The following is a 19874-nucleotide window of genomic DNA, read 5'->3' on the forward strand; positions in this document are numbered from 1 at the left end:
TTTTTTTTTTTTTTTTTGAGACAGAGTTTCGCTCTCGTTACCCAGGCTGGAGTGCAATCGCGCGATCTCGGCTCACCGCAGCCTCCGCCTCCTGGGTTCAGGCAATTCTCCTGCCTCAGCCTCCTGAGTAGCTGGGATTACAGGCACGTGCCACCATGCCCAGCTGATTTTTTGTATTTTTAGTAGAGACGGGGTTTCACCATGTTGACCAGGATGGTCTCGATCTCTTGACCTTGTGATCCACCCGCCTTGGCCTCGCAAAGTGCTGGGATTACAGGCGTGAGCCACCGCGCCAGGCCTGTAATTTTTTTTTTAAAGATTATCCTGGCCTGGCGCAATGGCTCACACCTGTAATCCCAGCATTTTGGGAGGTCAAGGTGGGCGTATCATCTGAGGTCAGGAGTTCGAGACCAGCCTCGCCAACATGGTGAAACCCTGTCTCTACTAAAAATACAAAAAAAAATTAGCTGGATGTGGTGGTGTGCAAGTTTGTAATCCCAGCTACTCGGGAGGCTGAGGCAGGAGAATCACTTAAACTTGAGAAGTGGAGGTTGCAATGAGCTGAGAACACACCATTGCACTCCAACCTGGGCAGCTGAACGAGACTCTGTCTCAAAAAATATATATATATATATCATCTCTTCCCAGCATTATAGTAACTGGAACATCATTGAAATCCCACTTGGCACCAGTGTGTCTTAATATGCTAGGTAAAATATTTTAAATATCTTTGCTTCCAATTTTATTTTATTTTATTTATTTATTTTTTTTGAGACGGAGTTTCACTCTTGTTACCCAGGCTGGAAGGCAATGGCGCAATCTCGGCTCACCGCAACCTCCGCCTCCTGGGTTCAGACAATTCTCCTGCCTCAACCTCCTGAGTAGCTGGGATTACAGGCACGCACCACCATGCCCAGCTAATATTTTGTATTTTTAGTAGAGACGGGGTTTCACCATGTTGACCAGGATGGTCTCGATCTCTTGACCTCGTGATCCACCCGCCTCGGCCTCCCAAAGTGCTGGGATTACAGGCTTGAGCCACCATGCCCGGCTCCAATTTTAAAAAATATTTCAATATTCTGAAAAATTTCAAACACATAAAAGTAAACAGAAAAGTAAAATGAACCTCCAGGTAATCACTCAACTCTTATTATTATGAAAAAATGCCACAAATTAAAACTGTGTGCCATCTGATACAGCGCAACGAGAATAACACAGCATCACTGTGCTATCCCTGCCAACAATGCATAACCTGAATCCAACATCAGACAAATCCAGATTGAGGGGCAATTCAAAATAACTGGCCTGGGTCAGGCATGTTGGCTTACGCCTATAATCCCAGCACTCTGGGAGGCTGAGGCAGGCAGATCACTTGAGGTCAGGAGTTTGAGACCAGCCTGAATAACGTGGTGAAACCCCGTCTCTACTAAAAATACAAAAATTAGATGAGCGTGGTGGCACACGCCTGTAGTCCCAGCTACTCAAAAGGCTGAGCCAGGAAAATCACGTGAACCCAGGAGGCAGAGGTTGCAGTGAACCAAGATGGTGCCACTACACTCCAGTCTGGGTGACAGAGCAGGACTCTGTCATAAACAAACAAACAAATACATACATACATACATACATAACTAGTCTGTAATGTTCTAAAGTGTAGTGTTCAGGGTCTGGCTGGGCGAGATGGCTTATGCCTATAATCCCAGCACTTTGGGAGGCTGATGCGGGTGGATTGTCCGAGGTCAGGAGTTCAAGACCAGCCTGGCCAACATGGTGAAACCCTGACTCTGCTAAAAATACAGAAAATAGCCAGGTGTGGTGGCAGGTGCTTGTAATCCCAGCTACTCGAGACGCTTCAGCAAGAGAATAGCTTGAACCCAGGAGGTTTCAGTGAGCCCAGATGGTACGACTGCACTCCAGCCTGGGCAACAGAGCAAGACTCTGTCTCAAAAATAAATAAATAAATAAAATGTCAGGGTCATAAAAATCAGGGAAAGATCAGAAACTCTTCTGGGCTACAGGATTTTAGAAAGACATGACAACTAAATGCAACATGAGATTCTAGTTGGTAAATCTGAGGATTAGATGGTAATAATATAACCGTGTTAATTTTCTGATTTGTATGATTGTCTTCTAGTTATGTAATGGAATGTCTTTTTTTCTAGGAAATGTACACTAAAGTATTCAGGGATAACGAGCAATTAAGTTGGCAACTTACCCTCAGATGATTCAGGGGAAAAAAAAAGGTCTTTTGGACTACACTTGCAACTTTTATGTAAGTTTGACATCACTTCAAAAGAGAAAAACGCAGAGCACAGTGGCATACGCCTGTAATCTCAGCTACTCGAGAGGCTGAGCCCAGGAGTTGGAGGCTGCAGTGAACCAGGCTGGCATCACTGAGCTCCAGCCTGGGCAACAGAGTGAGACTCCAACTCTTAAAAAAGAGTTAGTGGCTAATGGTACTCTGAAATTGATGAGACATTAATCCTCAGTTTCAGGAATCCCAACAAAGCCCAAGTATGACATATGAAAATAAATCTATACCCAGATACATTATACTGAAAGTGTAGAACATCAGAAACAAAAATAAGATATTATAATCATCCATCAGCTGGGGAAAAAAAAGACTTACAAAGAAACAGCAATTAGAGGCCAGGCAAGGTGGCTCACTCCTGTAATCCCAGCACTTTGGGAGGCTGAGGTGGGTGGATCACCTGAGGTTAGGAGTTTGAGACCAGCCTAGCCAACATGGCGAAACCTCATCTCTACTAAAAATATAAAAGTTAGCCAGGCGTGGTGGCACACACCTGTAGTCCCACCTACTCAGGAGGCTGAGGCAGGAGAATTGCTTGAACCTAGGAGGCGGAGGTTGCAGTGAGCCAAGATCAAGCCACTGCTCTCCAGCCTGGTGACAGAGCAAGATTCCATCTCAAAAAAAAAAAAAAAAAAGAAGAAGAAAAGAAAAAAAAAGAAATAGCAGTTCGATTGATATCTGACTTCTGTACAGCAAGTGAGAGCCCAGTAAAATTATATCATCAATGTGCGTGGAGAACATATTCACCAATTCAGAATTCCATATCTATTTATACATGAAGATGAAACAAGGACATTTTACACAAACAAAGCTGAGAAAGTTTACTACCAGCATATCTTCACTACAAAAACTATTAAGATTTAGGCCTGGTGTGGTGGCTCACACCTGTAATCCTAGCACTTTTGGGAGGCTGAGGCAGGTGGATCACTTGAGGCCAGGAGTTTGAGACCAGCCTGGCCAACATGGCGAAACCCCATCTCTACTAAAAATACAAAAAAAATTAGCTTCATGTGGTGGTGCACACCTGTAGTTCCCACCTACTCAGGAGACTGAGGCAGGAGAATCGCTTGAACCCAGGAGGTGGAGGTTGTAGATGACAGTGAGCTACTGTGATCCAGCCTGCCTGGGTGACAGACTCTGTCTCAAAAAAAAAAAAAAAAAAAAAAGAACTATAAAAGAACTATAGGATTTACTTCTAGAAAAATAAAATTATCCCAGAATGAAGGTTTGTGAGGCAATACTTGGTGTGAAAAAAATTAGCAAATTTGGGGGTAAAGCTAAATCAACATTGCTTGTATGAGACACTAGTGATAGTATCTGGCCAGGCATGGTAGCTCACACCTGTAACCCCAACACTTTGGGAGGCCGATTGGAGAGATTACTTGAGGTCAAGAGTTCAACACCAGCCTGACCAACATAGTGAAACCCCGTCTCTACTAAAAAATACAAAAATTTGCTGAGCAGGTTGGGCTAGAATAACCTTCTCAAAGAAAACTAGAGGCTTGGATGGCCAGGAGCAGTGGCTCACACCTATAATCTAGCACTGTGGGTGGCGAGGCAGGCGGATCACAAGGTCAGGAGTTCGAGACCAGCTTGGCCAATATGGTGAAACCCCATCTCTACTAAAAATACAAAAAAAAAAAAAAAATACTAGCCAGGCATGGTGGTGTGTGCCTGTAGTCCCAGCTACATGGGAGGCTGAGGCAGGAGAATCTCTTGAACCGGGTAGGCACAGTGGCTCACGCCTGTAATTCCAGCACTTTGGGAGGCTGAGGCAGGCGGATTACCTGAGGCCGGGAGTTTGAGACCAGCCTGGCTAACATGGCGAAACCTCGTGTCCACTAAAAACACAAAATTAGCTGGGTGTAGTGGCAGTCACCTGTAATCCCAGCTACTAGGGAGGCTGAGGCCAGAGAATCACTTGAACTCAGGAGGTTGTATTGAGCCAGGATACAGAGTGAGACTGTGTATAAGAAAGGAGGGAGGGAGGGAAAGAGAAAGAAAGAAAGAGAGAGGGAGAGAGGGAGAGAGAGAAAGAGAAAGAGAGAGAGAGAGAGAGAGGGAGGGAAAGAAAGAAAGGGAAAAGAAAGAGTAAAAGTAAACTGGAGGTTTGGTTCAGCAAAAAGTAAAACAGTATATCAAGACTGAGATCCAATGAAATATGGGAAATAGGATCCCACACAGGCAAGAAGCAAGATGTTGCTGGGTGTGGTGGCTCACACCTGTAATCTCAGCACTTTGGGAGGCCAAGGCAGGCAGATCATGAGGTCAGGAATTCGAGACTCCCCTGACCAACAATGGTGAAACCCTATCACTACTAAAAATACAAAAATTAGCTGGCATGGTGGTGGTGCATGCCTGCAATCCCAGCTGCTCCTGAAACTGAGGCAGGAGAATCACTTGAACCCAGGAGGCGGAGGTTGCAGAGGCACCCACCACCACGCCCAGCTAGTTTTTATATTTTTAGTAGAGACAGGGTTTCACCGTGTTGGCGAGGCTGGTCCTTTTTCTTTTTCTTGCCCCCACCTCCCCAGTCCCAGGCTGGTCTTAAACTCCCCTCAAGTGATCCACTCACCTCAGCCTCCCAAAGTGCTGGGATTACAGACTTGAGCCACCACACGCAGCCCAAAAAAGCATTTCAAGGAAGGAAAAGTATCATAGTGACTCATCTGTGACTCATTTATATAATCAAGAGAATAGTCCCTTAACCCACATTTTTATATAATTATACGAGGGAAATGAGTGAAGGAGGATGAGTAGATGGAGCAGGTGAGCCCTCATATTCCACTGTTAAAAATCAATGCAAAAGATTATAAAGTAAAAAGTTAAGGTTGGTCCAAGTGCAGTGATGTTTACAACCAATTGATTACAACCAGGTACAGATTGATTTGTTCCTTCTTTGTTTTGTTTTGTTTTGTTTTTGAGACGGAATTTTGCTCTTGTTGCCCAGGCTGGAGTGCAATGGTGTGATCTCTGCTCACCACAACCTCCGCCTCCCCCCGGTTTCAAGGGATTCTCCTGCCTCAGCCTCCCATGGGATTACAGGCCCTCGACACCACACCAGGCTAATTTTTTTTTTTTTTTTTTTTTTTAAGATGGAGTCTGTCGCCAGGCTTGAGTACAGTGGCGTAATCTTGGCTCACTGCAACCTCCACCTCCCGGGTTTAAGTGATTCCCCTGCCTCAGCCTCCTAAGTAGCTGGGAATACAGGTGCATGCCACCACACCTAGCTAATTTTTATATTTTTAGTAGAGACAGGGTTTCACTATGTTGGCCAGGATGGTCTCAATCTCTTGATCTCATGATCTGCCCGCCTTGGCCTCCCAAAGTGCTGGGATTATAGGAGTAAGCCACCATGCTGGGCCCACCAGGCTAATTTTTTTGTGTTTTTGAGACAAAGTCTCACTCTGTTGCCCAAGCTGGAGTGCAGTGGCGAAATCTTGGCTTGATGCAACTTTCACCTCCCCAAGCAATTCTCCTGCCTCAGCCTCCCGGGTAGCTAGGACTACACACATGTGCCACCGTGCCTGGCTAATTTTTTTTTTATTTTTTAGTAGAGACGGGGTTTCACTATGTTGGCCAGGCTGGTCTTGAACTCCTGACCTCATGATCCACCCACCTCAGCCTCCCAAAGTGCTGGGATTACAGGTGTGAGCCACCATGCCTGGCCTGTATTTATTTATTTATTTATTTTGAGACGGAGTTTCGCTCTTGTTGCCCAAGCTGGAGTGTAATGACAAGATCTCGGCTCACTGCAGCCTCCACCTCCCAGGTTCAAGTGATTCCCCAGCCTCAGCCTCTTGAGTAGCTGGGATTACAGGTGCCCATCACCATACCCAGCTACTTTTTGTATTTTTAGTAGAGACAGGGTTTCACTGTGTTGGCCAGGCTGGTCTTGAACTCCTAACCTCAGGTGATCCACCCACCTTGGCCTCCCAATGTGCTGGGATTACAGACATGAGCCACCACATCCAGCCAAATTTTTTAAAAGAATTAAAATATTTAAAATAAAAATAAATAAATTCAATGTTTATGCTAAAATTTTTAGTTTAAATACTAATAGAATAGAAGTTAATTTCAAACAAGTAGACAGGAAAAAAAAGAAATGAAAGGGGGAAAAAAAACTAAAACAGTCCAAAAGAAGACAAGAAAGTAGGCGGGGCGTAGTGGCTTTTGCCTGTAATCCAGCACTTTGAGAGGCCAAGACAGGCGGATCACAAGGTCAAGAGACTGGGACCATCTTGACCAACGTGGTGAAACCCCATCTCTACTAAAAATACAAAAATTAGCTGGGCGTGGTGGCGAATGCCTGTAGTCCCAGCTACTTGGCAGGCTGAGGCAGGAGAATGGCTTAAACCTCGGAGCCAGAGGTTGCAGTGAGCAGATATTGGCCACTGCACTCCAGGCTGGGCGAGAGTGAGACTTGGTCTCACAAAAAAAAAAAAAAAAAAAGGCTGGGTGTGGTGGCTCACGCTTATAATCCTAGCACTCACTTTGAGGGGCTGAGGCGCCCAGATCACCAAGTCAGGATTTAAAGACCAGTCTGCCTAACACAATGAAACCCCGTCTCTACTAAAAAAAAAAAAAAAAAAATTAGCTTGGTGTGGTGGCAGGCACCTGTAATCCCAGCTACTCGAGGCTGAGGCAGGAGAATCTCTTGAACTTGGGAGGCAAAGGTTGCAGTAAGCTGAGATCTCGCCTCTGCACTCCAGCCTGGGCAACAGAGCTAGACTCTGTCAATCAATCAAGCAAGCAAGCAAGCAAACAGGAAATCAATAAGCCAGGCATGGTGGTGTATGCCTGTGAGCCTCAGCTACTTGGGAGGCTGAGGTGAGAGGACTGCTTAAGCCCGGGAGGTCAAGGTTGCGGTAAGCTGTGATCTTGCCACTGCACTCCAACCCTGGGGCAGAGTGAAACCCTATCTGAAAAAAATAAAATAGAGGTCAGGCATGTGGCTCATGTCTGTAATCCCAGCACTTTGGGAGGCAGAGGGGGCTGAGCTCAGGAGTTCAAGACCAGCCTGGGCAATGTGGTGAAACCCTGTCTCTACTAAAAAATAGAAAAATTAGCTGGCCATGGTGGCACATGCCACTTGGGTGGCTGAGGCAGAAGGATCACTTGAACCTAGGAGGCAGAGGCTACAGTAAGCCGGGATTATGCCACTGCTTTCCAGCCTGGGCAACAAAGTGAGACCCTGTCTCAAAAAAAAAAAAAAAAAAGTAGCATTGGCTTAGGAGAAATGGGTTAGGCGGTTATTACGAAGGATATACTCACCGCAGGCTGGAAAGCTGGCAACCATTAGTACCTGCGAAGCACTTAGTCAGATAGTTCCCTGCTGTGTCATAGAAAGCAGTTAAGGCTGGACGCAGTGGCTCATGCCTGTAATCCCAGAACTTTGGGAGGCTGAGGCAGGCAGATCACTTGAACCCAGGGGTTTGAGACCAGCCTGGGCAACATGGCAAACCGCATATCTACAAAAAACACAAAAATTAGCTGGGTGTGGCGGCACGTGCCTATTGTCCCAGCTATTCAGGAGGCTGAGGTGGGAGGATTACTTGAGCCCCTAAGGCAGAGGTTGGAGTCAGCCAGGATCATGCCACTGCACTCCAGACCCTGTCTCAAAAAAAAAAAAAAAAAAAAAAAAAAAAAAGAAAATAACACATATTACTCTAGCAAAGCATACACTCTCTGCTTAGGGTCCAGACCCCAGAAAAGCAAGAATAGAAAAGCTGACTGAGAGTTTTATTATTTGGAGACTGCTGGCTTGAAAAGGCCAACTGTTTGTCTAACCAAAACTGAAGCAATTAAGATGGTAACTGCTGAACAGCAGGAGGTAACACTGTGGCCCCAAACTTTTCTCAGGCATCTTCTGTAAGAGCATTGTGATTGATGGGCATGGTGGCACACACCTGATGCTGAGATGGGAAGATTATTCAAATTACCTTGAGTTCATGACCAGTCTGGGCAGCAAAGCAAGACCCCACCTCAGATATTTTTAAAAAGTGTTGTCACTGCAATGGTGCAAGACTACCAGCAGAGATCAGATGAACACGGTTGTCTTCCCCTTCAAGCCACCATTAATCCGAGATTTAGGGGACGATTATCGAACACAGAGGCCAATATGCAAAATATGAAAGTTTTTAGGCTTAATAATATATGTAAGACCTTTAACTACAGTAACTCATGCTTGAGAACTGACAGGATGGCTACAATTTCAGGAAATTATGTTACCAAAACAAACTAACAAAAAAAAAACCCCACACCTGCCGCACGCACAAAACTAAAACATTTTGGATCCCAAATGCATCCCTCTGGAAGTGGCTGCCAATGGTGTGTAGCCTTTAACGAGAGTGTTAACCACAGAAATGTCCTCAGATGGGCCATGAGGGCTGAGGGACAAGGAACAACCTGAGGGCAGAGCCAGGGCCATGAAGATTGATTTTCCCGGGGGTAGAACCAGTGGAAACCAAGTAGGCTCACCCAGCAATTCACCCCTCTGTCAGGGCAAGTCATCCTCGCCCCCACGCCCCGATTTGCTACATACTGTTGTTCTGGTGATCTAATGCTGTGAACTGCATCACCCCAAAATTTGGTGGCTTAAAATAACAATTATTTTATTACCGCTTATTGTTTCCATGGATCCAAAGGGCTTGACTGGGCACTCTGGCCCCAGGCATCTGGCCCCAGGGGTCGTAAGCAGGCAGTGACTAAAGCCGGAGCAGGCAGTGGCTGACTGGATCTCACTTTTTTTTTTTTTTTTTTTTGAGACGGAGTTTCACTCTTGTTACCCAGGCTGGAGTGCAATGGCGCGATCTCGGCTCACCACAACCTCCGCCTCCTGGGTTCAGGCAATTCTCCTGCCTCAGCCTCCTGAGTAGCTGGGATTACAGGCACGCACCACCATGCCCAGATAATTTTTTGTATTTTTAGTAGAGACGGGGCTTCACCATGTTGACCAGGATGGTCTCGATCTCTTGACCTTGTGATCCACCCGCCTTGGCCTCCCAAAGTGCTGGGATTACAGGCTTGAGCCACCGCGCCCGGCCACATTTTTTTTTTTTTAAATTTCCTGGGTGCAGGTGGTCTAAGGCCGAAAAAGGTGTTAGCCTTCTTGTTTTTTTTTTTTTACTGGTTTGTTGTCAAATGGATCTCACTATTTTTGTATATTCTCAGGGCTACTTAATGGCCACTTCCCCGTCCCCTGCATGTGGCTGATTTGGGCTTCCTCACAAGATGCTAGCTTTAGGGCAGTTGGAGTGCTGACATGTCCAAGGTCCCATCATAATCGTTCCAGAAAACAAGGCAGAAGCTGCATCACCTTTCAGGCCCTAACCTCAGAAGTTACAAAGCATCCCTTCTGCCACATTCAGTTGGTCAACCAAGCGCAGGCACCTTGAGGTCCAAGGATGGAACACGGGCCCCACCTCTCAATGGGCTGTCTCCTGTGCTGTTTTCACAAATGGGAATTTTGATTGTGGTCTTCCTACTGTGTATCAGGTGTGTTGAGAGCTGATAACCTGTCTTTGGTTTACAGGTTGCTGAACCACAAACAGCCACGTGAGGAACCAATAGAGAGACCTTGAGTAGCTGAAGGGATGTGCTGCTCCAGAGTCTGGTAGTTACTAAGAAAAGCTATTCTCTTCTTCCTTTGAGAGGGGAGACTTCCTCACCTCCTTCTATTTCACCTTCTCCCTCCCTGGCTTCCAGACAGGAAGGAGGCTAAAGGAAAAAATAAATACAATAAAATACCAAAGAGTTGGGAAAATAACGCCCTTTTTAGTTCCCAGCGTCTCTGCTATTTGCTAACCTTCAAAGAGCTGCAAATGAATGTTATCCCTGCCGGCTGGAGCCTGGCACTGGGTCACACCCCCAGGTGGGTCTCCCCGGACCAGGCTGCCTCCTGGGAATACCTCTGCCAACAAACAGCTTGTTGCTTTTGTCTTGTCTCCGTAAGCCCCCTCTCCTGCTGGTCCTCACTCATGCTGCATATGAATTAGCAAATCAGTGAAGCCAAAGATTGTAAGGTTGGACTTCCAGCACATGGACAATGACATAGTTCTGCCTCAGTTTCCCCTTTATCGTCGTAAGCCTATAAAAAGGGAGAAGCTGCGGCTTGCGGAGCTCGGTGAATGAGGCTGTAGCCCCCCCTCAGCTCCCAGCCAAATAAAAAGCCACTTCCTTCCTCAGTTCTGTGTTGGAGAGGTTTGTTCCCTGCCGTTCTTGCTTCACCTTAATAAAAGAACCCTTGTATTTCTTTTTTTTTTTTTGTGAGACAGAATCTTGCTCTGTCACCCAGGCCGGAGTGCAGTGGTGTGATCTTGGTTCACTGCAACCACTGCCTCCCAGATTCAGGCAATTCTCCTGCCTCACCCTCCCAAGTAGCTGGGACTACAGGCACGACCCACCATGCCCGGCTAATTTTTGTATTTTTAGTAAAGATGGGGTTTTGCCATGTTGGCCAGACGGGTCTCCATCTCCTGACCTCAGGTGATCCACCCATCTTGGCCTCCCAAAATGCTGGGATTACAGGCGTGAGCATAAGCGTGTGCATTTTACGGAGTTTCACTCTTGTTGCCCAGGCTGGAGTGCAATGGTGAGATCTTGGTTCACCACAACCTCCACCTCCCAGGTTCAAGCAATTCTCCTGCCTCAGCCTCCTGAGTAGCTGGGATTACAGGGATGCACCAACATGCCCGGACAATTTTGTATTTTTAGTAGAGACGGGGTTTCTCGATGTTGGTCAGGCTGGTCTTGAACTCCTGACCTCACAGGTGATCTGGCCGCCTTGGCCTCCCAAAGTGCTAGGATTACAGGCATGAGCCACTGCGCCCAGTTTTTTGCTTTTTAAGAGATGGGTGGAGGTCTCACTTTGTCACCCAGGCTGGTCTCAAACTCTTCAGCTCAAATGATCCTCCTGCCTTGGCTTCCAAAAATGCTGGGGTAACAGGTGTGAGCCATACCCGGACTTGTTGCTTTTCTTCTTCCTTTTTTTTTTTTGAGACTGAGTCTCACTCTGTTGCGCAGGCTGGAGTGCAATGGCATCATGTCGACTCACTGAAAACTCGGTCTCCTGGGTTCAAGCAATTTTTCTGCCTCAGCCTCCTGAGTAGCTGGGATTACAGGTGCCCACCACCAAGACTGACTAATTTTTATATTTATAGTAGAGAAGGGGTTTCACCATGTTGGCCAGGCTGGCCTCGAACTCCTGACCTCAGGTGATCTCCCCGCCTTGGCCTCCCAATGTGCTGGGATTACAGGCATGAGCCACTGCACTTGGCCTGTTGCCCTTCTTTCACCTTCCCTTCCCTTCCTGCTTCTGGCTTCTCCAGAGTTGAGAAGGTACCAGGAAGGAAAGGAGTCAATTTTACATGACAGGGGCTCACAGAGCCCTCTGTGTGACATGTACCTAAATGCTGGCTTTCTCTTGGGTGGGGCATATTTGAGGGTTCCTAGGAGACCTACAGGGACCTCTCCACTGCCCCTTTCTCTGGCATCTGCAGTGCACTCTCCAGCCGACCTCTTGCATAGTACTCTGCCCTTTTGCCCCATGGCATCTTACCACTGGCATCTTCTTGCCCTGTAGGAACTCCTCTTGGGCAGGTTCCATCTGGATGGCTCAAGCTTGGGTACTTTCCATGCTATCCTCTTGGCCCATGGGAAACTCCCACATTCTTAGCATGCCAGGTGCTGAAAGTAAAGCCTACCCACTAGTGCCACCGTTCTAGGTCTGGGCTCCAGCCAGCCTCCCACAGTCACCAAGCTGTCAGCAGACATTTGTCTCTATGTTCATTTACATCTCCCAAATACCAGTAAATGCATGTCAGGCTCTTCCAGAGCGCTTGTTCAGTGACTTGTTTGTGGTCTTTGACGATGCTGGGTCAGGAGTTCTGCCACCCAGGAAACATCCAGCCAAGGACTCAGATGCCCATCTGTTTCTTGCAGGCACTCCCACTCTCCTGGTGCTGTCCTACCTTAGCCTGTGACTTCCCCTCACGCCTAAAGAACAAGAAAGTAGGAATATCAAAGCATTCCAGACGGATGAGCATCAACAACAGCTCCAGGTCCACAAGAGTGCTCTTTCCTGTGTCAATGTGTCATCTCATAGAGGCTGCAGGTGGCAGTGGGGGCCATGGCAGCTGGAGGAGTTGTGCTGTCCTCTGCATGGCCAGAGAAGTATTTTTCTACAATGCGGGGGCACCTGTATGCACTTCTGTCCTTAAGACTCAGTTCAGACTCCAACACAACCAGAAAAATCTTTCAACATCTTGTTACACACACATAATCACCTTTAATTTTCACAACCACCTTATGAGTTAGAGGAATTAGGTAACTGAACTTACAGAAGAGCTTCTAGTTACATGTGGTGAATTGAGCTTATCTCTGCTCACCCTAGAAACCACATCAAATTGAGAGTAAAGACGTGAAAAAGGTCAGGCATGGTGGCACGTGCCTATAGTCCCAGCTACTGGGGAGGCTACAGTGGGAGGATCACCTGAGCCTGGGAGGCCAGGGCTGCAGTGAGCCATGATCACGAAACTGTGCTCCAGCCTGGGCAACAAAGTGAGACCCTGTCTCAAAAAAAAAGACATGAAAAAGCACAAGGGCAAAGAGAAGACGAGAGCAAATGAGAGATTTAGTTTGATAAATGGAAAACCAAATGTGCAGGATGACTGATTTAAGTTTGGGGATTTTTTTGATGGAGTTTCGCTCGTTACCCAGGCCGAAGTGCAATGGCGTGATCTCGGCTCACCGCAACCTCCGCCTCCTGGGTTCAGGCAATTCTCCTGCCTCAGCCTCCTGAGTAGTTGGGACTACAGGTGTGTACCACCATGCCCAGCTAATTTTTGTATTTTTAGCAGAGACGGGGTTTCACCATGTTGACCAGGATGGTCTCGATCTCTTGACCTCATGATCCACCCGCCTCAGCCTCCCAAAGTGCTGGGATTATAGGCGTAAGCCACCAGGCCTGGCCAAGTTTGGGAATTTTTTTCCATTCTACTCATGATGTAAGGAGCGAAGAGCCAACAAAGAACAAAATAAGTCTTAGAGCCCAAAAGGCTCAAAAACAGAAAAGTCCTTGGTCCTCTAAAAGCAGCGGAAGGAGGACTGGAAAATTCCCTTTTGGAGATAATGACTAACTCAGGAGAAGAAGCCGACAGGAACTCCAAGGCTGCTCCCTCTCTTCCTACTCCCAGGGAGGCCCATATCTGACAGTCTCTACCCACCCCACCCATGGAGTTCCCAGGCAGCTCTCTCTTAAGTGGGGACAGACAGCCAAGGATCATCTGAGAGTTGAAGGCAGCCTCCAACATAAATGACAGAAGCCAAAAGAGGAGGAGCCAAGAGAGTAACAGATAATGAAGGGACCAGAAGAAAATATCCCAAAACTGTAATCACTATCCTTAGAAATATAAGAGAAGATGGGCCAGGTACGGTGGCTCACGCCTGTAATCCCAGCACTTTGGGAGGCTGAGGCGGGCGGATCACCTCAGGTCAGGAGTTCTCGACCAGCCTGACCAAGATGGTAAAACCCCATCTCTACTAAACATACAAAAAAAGTAGCCAGGCGAGGTTGCGGACGCCTATAATCCTAGGTACTCGGGGGGTGAGGCAGGAGAATCTTTTGAACCTAGGAGGCAGAGGTTGCAGTGTGCCAAGATTGCACCACCATACTCCTGCCTGGGCAACAGAGGGAAACTCCGTCTCAAAAAATATATATATATCTATGAGAAGATATTGCACCCATGATACAAAAACAGGATGCTTTTTTTTTCTTTTGTTTTTTGAGACAGTCTTGCTCTGTTGCCTAGGCCAGAGTACAGTAACGTGATCATAGCTCATTGCAGCCTGGATCCCTGGGCTCAAGTGATACTCCCACCTCAGCCTCCTGAGCAGGTGGAACTATAGATGCACTGCACTACAGCCAGCTTTTTTTTTTTTTTTAATTAATAAAATTTGGGGGAATGGGGTCTTGCCATATTGGCCAGGCTGGTCTTGAACTCCTGAGCTCAAGTGATGCTTCCACCTTAGCCTCCCAAAGTGCTAGGATTACAAGCATGAGCTACCACACCCAGCCCTGGTTTCTTAGTAATACCCCCTGAAAACTAGCATCCAGGCCATGGACAAGGTGGCTCATGCCTGTAACCCCAGCACTTTGGCAGGCCAAGCAAGGTGAGCGGATTGCTTAGTCAGGAGACTGGGCAGCGTGGTGAAACCCTATCTCTACAAAAAATATAAAAACCAGCCTGGCATGCACCTGTAATCCCAGATACTTGTGATAGTGAGGCAAGAAGACTGCTTGAGTCTCAGAGATAGTGGCAGTAGTGAGCCTAAGCCATGTTCCTGCCACTGCATTGCAGCTTGGAAGACAAAACCAGACCCTGTCTCAACAACAAAGATTCCATGCCAGCCGCAGTGGCTCACGCGTGTAATCTCAGCACTTTGGGAGGTCAAGGCAGGTAGATCACGAGGTCAAGAGATGGAGACCATCCTGGCCAACATGGTGAAACCCCGTCTCTACTAAAAATACAAAAATTAGCCAGGCACGGCAGCATATGCCTGTAGTCCCAGCTACTTGGGAGGCTGAGGTACAAGAATGCTTGAACCTGGAAGGTGGAGGGTGCAGTGAGCTGAGATTGTGCTATTGCACTCCAGTCTGGGCAATCAAAGTGCAAAACTGTCTCAAAAAAAAAAAAAGAAGAAGAAATGGCCGGGCGCGGTGGCTCAAGCCTGTAATCCCAGCACTTTGGGAGGCTGAGGCAGGTGGATCACGAGGTCAAGAGATCGAGACCATCCTGGTCAACATGGTGAAACCCCGTCTCTACTAAAAATACAAAAATTAGCTGGGCATGGTGGTGCGTGCCTGTAATCCCAGCTGCTCAGGAGGCTGAGGCAGGAGAATTGCCTGAACCCAGGAGGCGGAGGTTGCGGTGAGCCGAGATCGCGCCATTGCACTCCAGCCTGGGTAACAAGAGTGAAACTCTGTCTCAAAAAAAAAAAAAAAAGAAGAAAAGGAAAAATTAAGAAACAGCCATATAAATTCATTCTTTGGCAATAAGTAAGTACGTACAGAAAGAGCTGAAGAAGTTAAAATTGATTACTTCTGGGAGTAGACTTCGAAAATGCAGAGGGATGGGGCAGGACCCTACCAATTTTTATTATAAGTCTGACTTTTCAAACTATATAGGCTAGGCATAGTGGCTTATACCTATAATCCTAGCACTTTGGGAGGCCAAGGTGGGAGGACTGCTTGAGCCCAGGAGGTCAAGACCAGCCTGGGAAAGACAGACCCCATCTCTACAAAAAAATTAAAAATTGGCCCTGCATGGTGGTACACACCTGTAGTCCCAGCTATTTGGGAGGCGAACGAGAATCGCTTGAGCCTGGGAGGCGGAGGTTGCAATGAGCCAAGACAGCACCACTGCACTCTAGCCTGGGGGACAGAGTAAGACTCCGTCTCAAAAAAATTAGCTGGGTGTGGTAGTGTGTGCCTTAGTCCCAGCTATTCAGGAGGCTGAGGCAGGAGGATTCTTTAGGCCAGGAGGTTGAGGCTACAGTTAGCTATGATCATACCACTGGGTGACAGAGCACAGACTTTGTCTAAAAAAAAAAAAAAAGAAAGAAAGAAATGGCCGGGCATGGTGGCTCATGCCTATAATGCCAGCATTTTGGGAGACTGAGGTGGGTGGATCACCTGAGGTCCCAAGTTCAAGATCAGCCTGGCCAACATAGTGAAACCCCATCTCTATTTAAAACAAACTTTTTTTTTTAATTATAAAGGAAATAGATGTTCCTTATGAAATAATATTTAAACAGTACTATATAAAGTCTCAAGTTAAGGTTACTTGGAGAGTGGACCTGATGCGTGTACACTGAGAGGAAAACATCAGCAGAGTGTTCAGGACAGCAGAGGTTTGGGAGACAGCATAACTGATGCAAGGAGGTGCTGGCCAAGGGAAGGGGGCCAGAGCTTCCTGCCTCATGGCCTTGACTCTCTGTAAAGATGTCAGGCTTCTGTTGAATGATGGGGGAGTAGAAGAAGGTAGAGTAGCTGCTACAGGAAACTGACTTGCAGGGCTGACCAGGGTCACTGAAGGCAGCTGAGCAATGGGAAACTACTGTTTGATGGTGACTCAGCTCCTGGTGAGACAGGTTTGAGACAGGTCTGGATTTTGATCCTGGTTCTGTCTCTTCATTAGCTAAATATCCTTGACCAAATAACCTAAACTTGCTGAACCTTAGAAGTCTACATGAAAAAAACTGAAAAGGTTGAGTTCCAATCTACACTTGGGGTTTAGCTGTGTGAGTGCAGAGTAAAAGTTATTGGCAAGAAGGTGGTTTAAATGAGGTCTTCACTCATTAGAAATGGAAGCACAGCTCCTGGGCCTGTAATCCCAGCACTTTAGGAGGCCCAGGCAGGTGGAAGCAGAGACATGGAGAACTCAAAAAGGAGGGCTCTCCTTCAAGTCATGGATTCTTCACCTCTTGCAATCAAAACCATCACTATCTGAAGCAAAAAAGGAAAAAAACTTGCCAAGCTTTATTTAGGCTGTAATGGTTACAGGTAATACTTAGCTAACCTTGTATTCCGTGCCTCCCATGCAGTCCCCTGAGCAGGCTCAGCTGCCCCTTCCCTTTAGTCTCACTTCTTGTCTTCCTCCTTCTTGTCCTTCTTGCCGTCCTTGGTGGCCTGGGAGGCCAGGGAGCCCATAGCATTTCGAATGGCTTCATTGTTGGGATCCACACCTGGGAGGTTCTCTAGAACACTCTGAAGGAACTCGGGGTCCTGCATCACATCGTAATCATCCTCCTCCTGCAAACAGGCAGTGTGAGCTCAGGGCAGGGTGTGGAGCGTAAGGGAATAAGCAGGTGTGAAGGCCAGGAGCACGCCACTGCCTAAGCCCCCGCTGCCTTCTGACTGTGTGGGGACATGGGCACCTCTGGCCGAGGCTAAGGAAAGGACAAGTCAGCAAAATCCTAAATACAGCATGAACGCAAACAGTTATTACTAACCAAACAGAGGAGGGGCCTGCTGAGAACTCTGCTAATTGAGCTCTGAGGAGGAAAACATGCCATCACATTCAGGTTTCCTGCTCTCATGACACGCAGTCCTCCTTTTTCTTTTTCCCAGACCCTCTTTTCTCCCTCCTGGAAAGACATCCTAGAGAACTGCCCAGGCTGTTCCCACCAGCAAGGAAGGAAAATTACCGAACATGAGGACATTTCTCCAACTCTGACCACTAGCACTGCTACCTTAGCAAGGTTTACGTGTAAGAAATGCATAACCATGTGTTTTCCTCTGCTCCTCAAAGGACTTAGCTATGGTGAAATGCTCCCAGCCCCAGAGGGATGAGGATCTAAATTCAAGGACTTTAAACCTGACATGGGCAGGGATGGCTCTCACCTTGGCTGGCTCAGATGTGTCCATGGCTGAGCTGGCATCAATGTCTGCTGATTCCGCCTGGCCAAACTCTGAGGAAGAGAGGTCAGTCTGTTCAGTTCCACTTCCTCACCCCACCCTCTGCCTAGGCGCCATGCAGGCTCTGGCTCACCTGCTCCCTGCAGGGACATCTGCATGGCATAAGCAATCTGCTCTTCCTCAGTCATACTGCTGAGGTCAGGAAGCCCAGTGCGGCCGAACTCTTGCTGGCTAATGGTCATCTTCAGCAGGGCATCGTCTGAGTCTGGGAAAAGGAAAAGAGGAGCAGGGTAGAATTGGTGCCATATGCACACAGGCCAGCCTCCAAAGTCATTCCCTTAGCCCGGCCCTCCCACATCTTCCTACCCTGTCAGTCCTCCACACTCTCCCTGCAGGGCCTACACCTAGCTTTCAATGTTTAGCATGCTGCAGTCCCAGGACTTCAGATTCCACCTCTTTCACCTTCAGTCCCAGTCGTAGCAATCCCGGCCTCAGCAGCAGAAGCTGCAGCTGCCCGCCGGGCCTCCTCCTCCTGCCGCTGCCGCTGCTCTTCCATAGACACACGAAGGGCCTGGCGAAGGGCAGGGCACAATCAGCGCTCCCCTGCCCTCACTCTGACAGGGAGCTGGGAAAGTCAGCTGGGGTGTGGGAAAGGAACATAAAGGGGCAGCTTCTGGTGTATCACACAAAGAAGCTGGAAGGATAAGCAGTGGTATGGGATTAAAAAGTAAAGACTCAGGAGAAGCCTGGGTTTTAATCTGGAGAGTGAACAAGAAAGAGTCTGACATTGGTGCCCCTAGAGATCAGACAGAATTATAGGGAAGAGGGGGCAAAAGGAAGTCTTGGAAAATGAGTGACTGGGAATGTCTAGGACTGTTTAGCCTGGCAGAAGCTCTGTGATGTGTGTGCCAGAAGAGGAGAACAAAGAAGGACCTTTGGGCTCCACCTGGGGTCAACATTTGCTCACCAAGGCCAGCTCGGGATCCGCACTGGGATCTACTCCAAATTCAAAGTCACTGGCACCGAGACCCAGCATGGCACCACCTTCACCAGCCAAAATCGGAGAACTGATGAGAGCATCAGCCAAGCTGGGCCCAGGAGGTACTGTCACCAGATGAGAACCGGTTCCATCTTTGCCATTCAACGTGTTTACAAAGGCTGTCAGCTTTTCTGTGTTCACCTCCTGGGGAGGAAAGAACACATGACGCCCTCCTTCAGGCCTTGCTCCCTGTTCTTTGCCATTTCTGCACTACTTTGCCACAGTGCATGCACTCCTAAGGGTTAAGGATCATTCTGTTTATAACCAAATTAAGCCAATCCCCTCCAATCAATCCCTACTCACCTCTTCCCCAAAATTGATAATGTCAACATTTACTTTCTCCTTCTTGAGGCGTTTAGCCAGTTTCACCAGCTGGGAAAAAGGGGAGAAAAATCAAGAAATCTGTTCATACTCGAGGGGGTAAAGGACCCACTTCATAAAAGCATACAGAAATCTATTGACCTCCCCAAGTTCCTCAAACAGAATCACTGAATTCTGCACATTCACCTTTCCCCAAAGTGATGAGCCTGATGCCTCTGCCAGGTTCTCCTGAGGGCTGAAAGACCTGTCCCAAACACGGGCTGCCCACATTCCCCAGCTGCCACTTGGACTCACATCCTTCTCATTGTCCTCCACTGGGCTTCCCACAAAGGCAATGATGCGCATCTTGTGATTCTTGCCCTGACGGTGCTTCAGAGCCAGCTTGTAAAGGAAGAGGAAGTTCTCAGAGTCAACCAGAGGAATCACTCAGTTCTTTCCCGTCACATGGTTCCCCCCTTTCACACTCACACAAGATTTAACACCCCTAATTCCTCCATTCTTGCTGTGGCCCTCTGTGCATAAAGAAGGGAGGTTAATTCTCTCTCTCTTTTGAAATGGAGTCATCATACTCTGTCGCCCAGGCTGGAGTACAGTGGTGCGATCTTGGCTCACTCCAACCTCTGCCTCCCGGGTTGCAGCAATTCTCCTGCCTCCTTTTCTTCAGCCTCCCAAGTACTGGCTAATTGTTGTATTTTTAGTAAAGACAAGGTTTCACTACATTGGCCAGGCTGGCCTCAAGCTGCTGACCTCACATGATCTGCCTATCTCTGCTTCCCTAAGTGCTGGGA

At 47.7% G+C, this 19874-nt stretch overlaps 1 protein-coding gene and 1 long non-coding RNA gene across 8 annotated transcripts in view; one reads left to right on the plus strand and one right to left on the minus strand.

Moving 5' to 3' along the window:
• Positions 1–10061, plus strand: part of LOC116542455 — a 16407-nt gene extending 6346 nt beyond the window's left edge. Inside the window, exons 2-3 of the long non-coding RNA XR_004265230.1 lie at positions 2160–2269; positions 9482–10061. This is a non-coding gene — a long non-coding RNA (uncharacterized LOC116542455). The remainder of the gene's footprint in view (positions 1–2159; positions 2270–9481) is intronic.
• Positions 10062–16815: 6754 nt separating this feature from the next.
• Positions 16816–19874, minus strand: part of PSMD4 (proteasome 26S subunit, non-ATPase 4) — an 11871-nt gene continuing 8812 nt past the window's right edge. For 2 of the 7 annotated variants that reach the window (XM_032267384.1, XM_032267387.1), the window contains 7 exons: positions 19381–19467; positions 19069–19137; positions 18694–18909; positions 18189–18297; positions 17860–17991; positions 17712–17779; positions 16816–17120 (listed from right to left, as the gene is read on the minus strand). In XM_032267384.1, the coding sequence (XP_032123275.1) occupies positions 16950–17120; positions 17712–17779; positions 17860–17991; positions 18189–18297; positions 18694–18909; positions 19069–19137; positions 19381–19467 (852 nt within the window). In that variant the 3' untranslated portion in view covers positions 16816–16949. Of the gene's footprint in view, positions 17121–17711; positions 17780–17859; positions 17992–18179; positions 18298–18693; positions 18910–19068; positions 19138–19272; positions 19468–19874 lie in introns of all 7 variants that reach the window. The other 5 variants (XM_032267383.1, XM_032267386.1, XM_032267381.1 and 2 more) reach the window with 3 other exon arrangements.

This window comes from Sapajus apella, unplaced genomic scaffold (assembly GCF_009761245.1).
Source record: "Sapajus apella isolate SASKATOON/1434 unplaced genomic scaffold, GSC_monkey_1.0 scaffold169, whole genome shotgun sequence".
Lineage (NCBI taxonomy): Eukaryota > Metazoa > Chordata > Mammalia > Primates > Cebidae > Sapajus > Sapajus apella.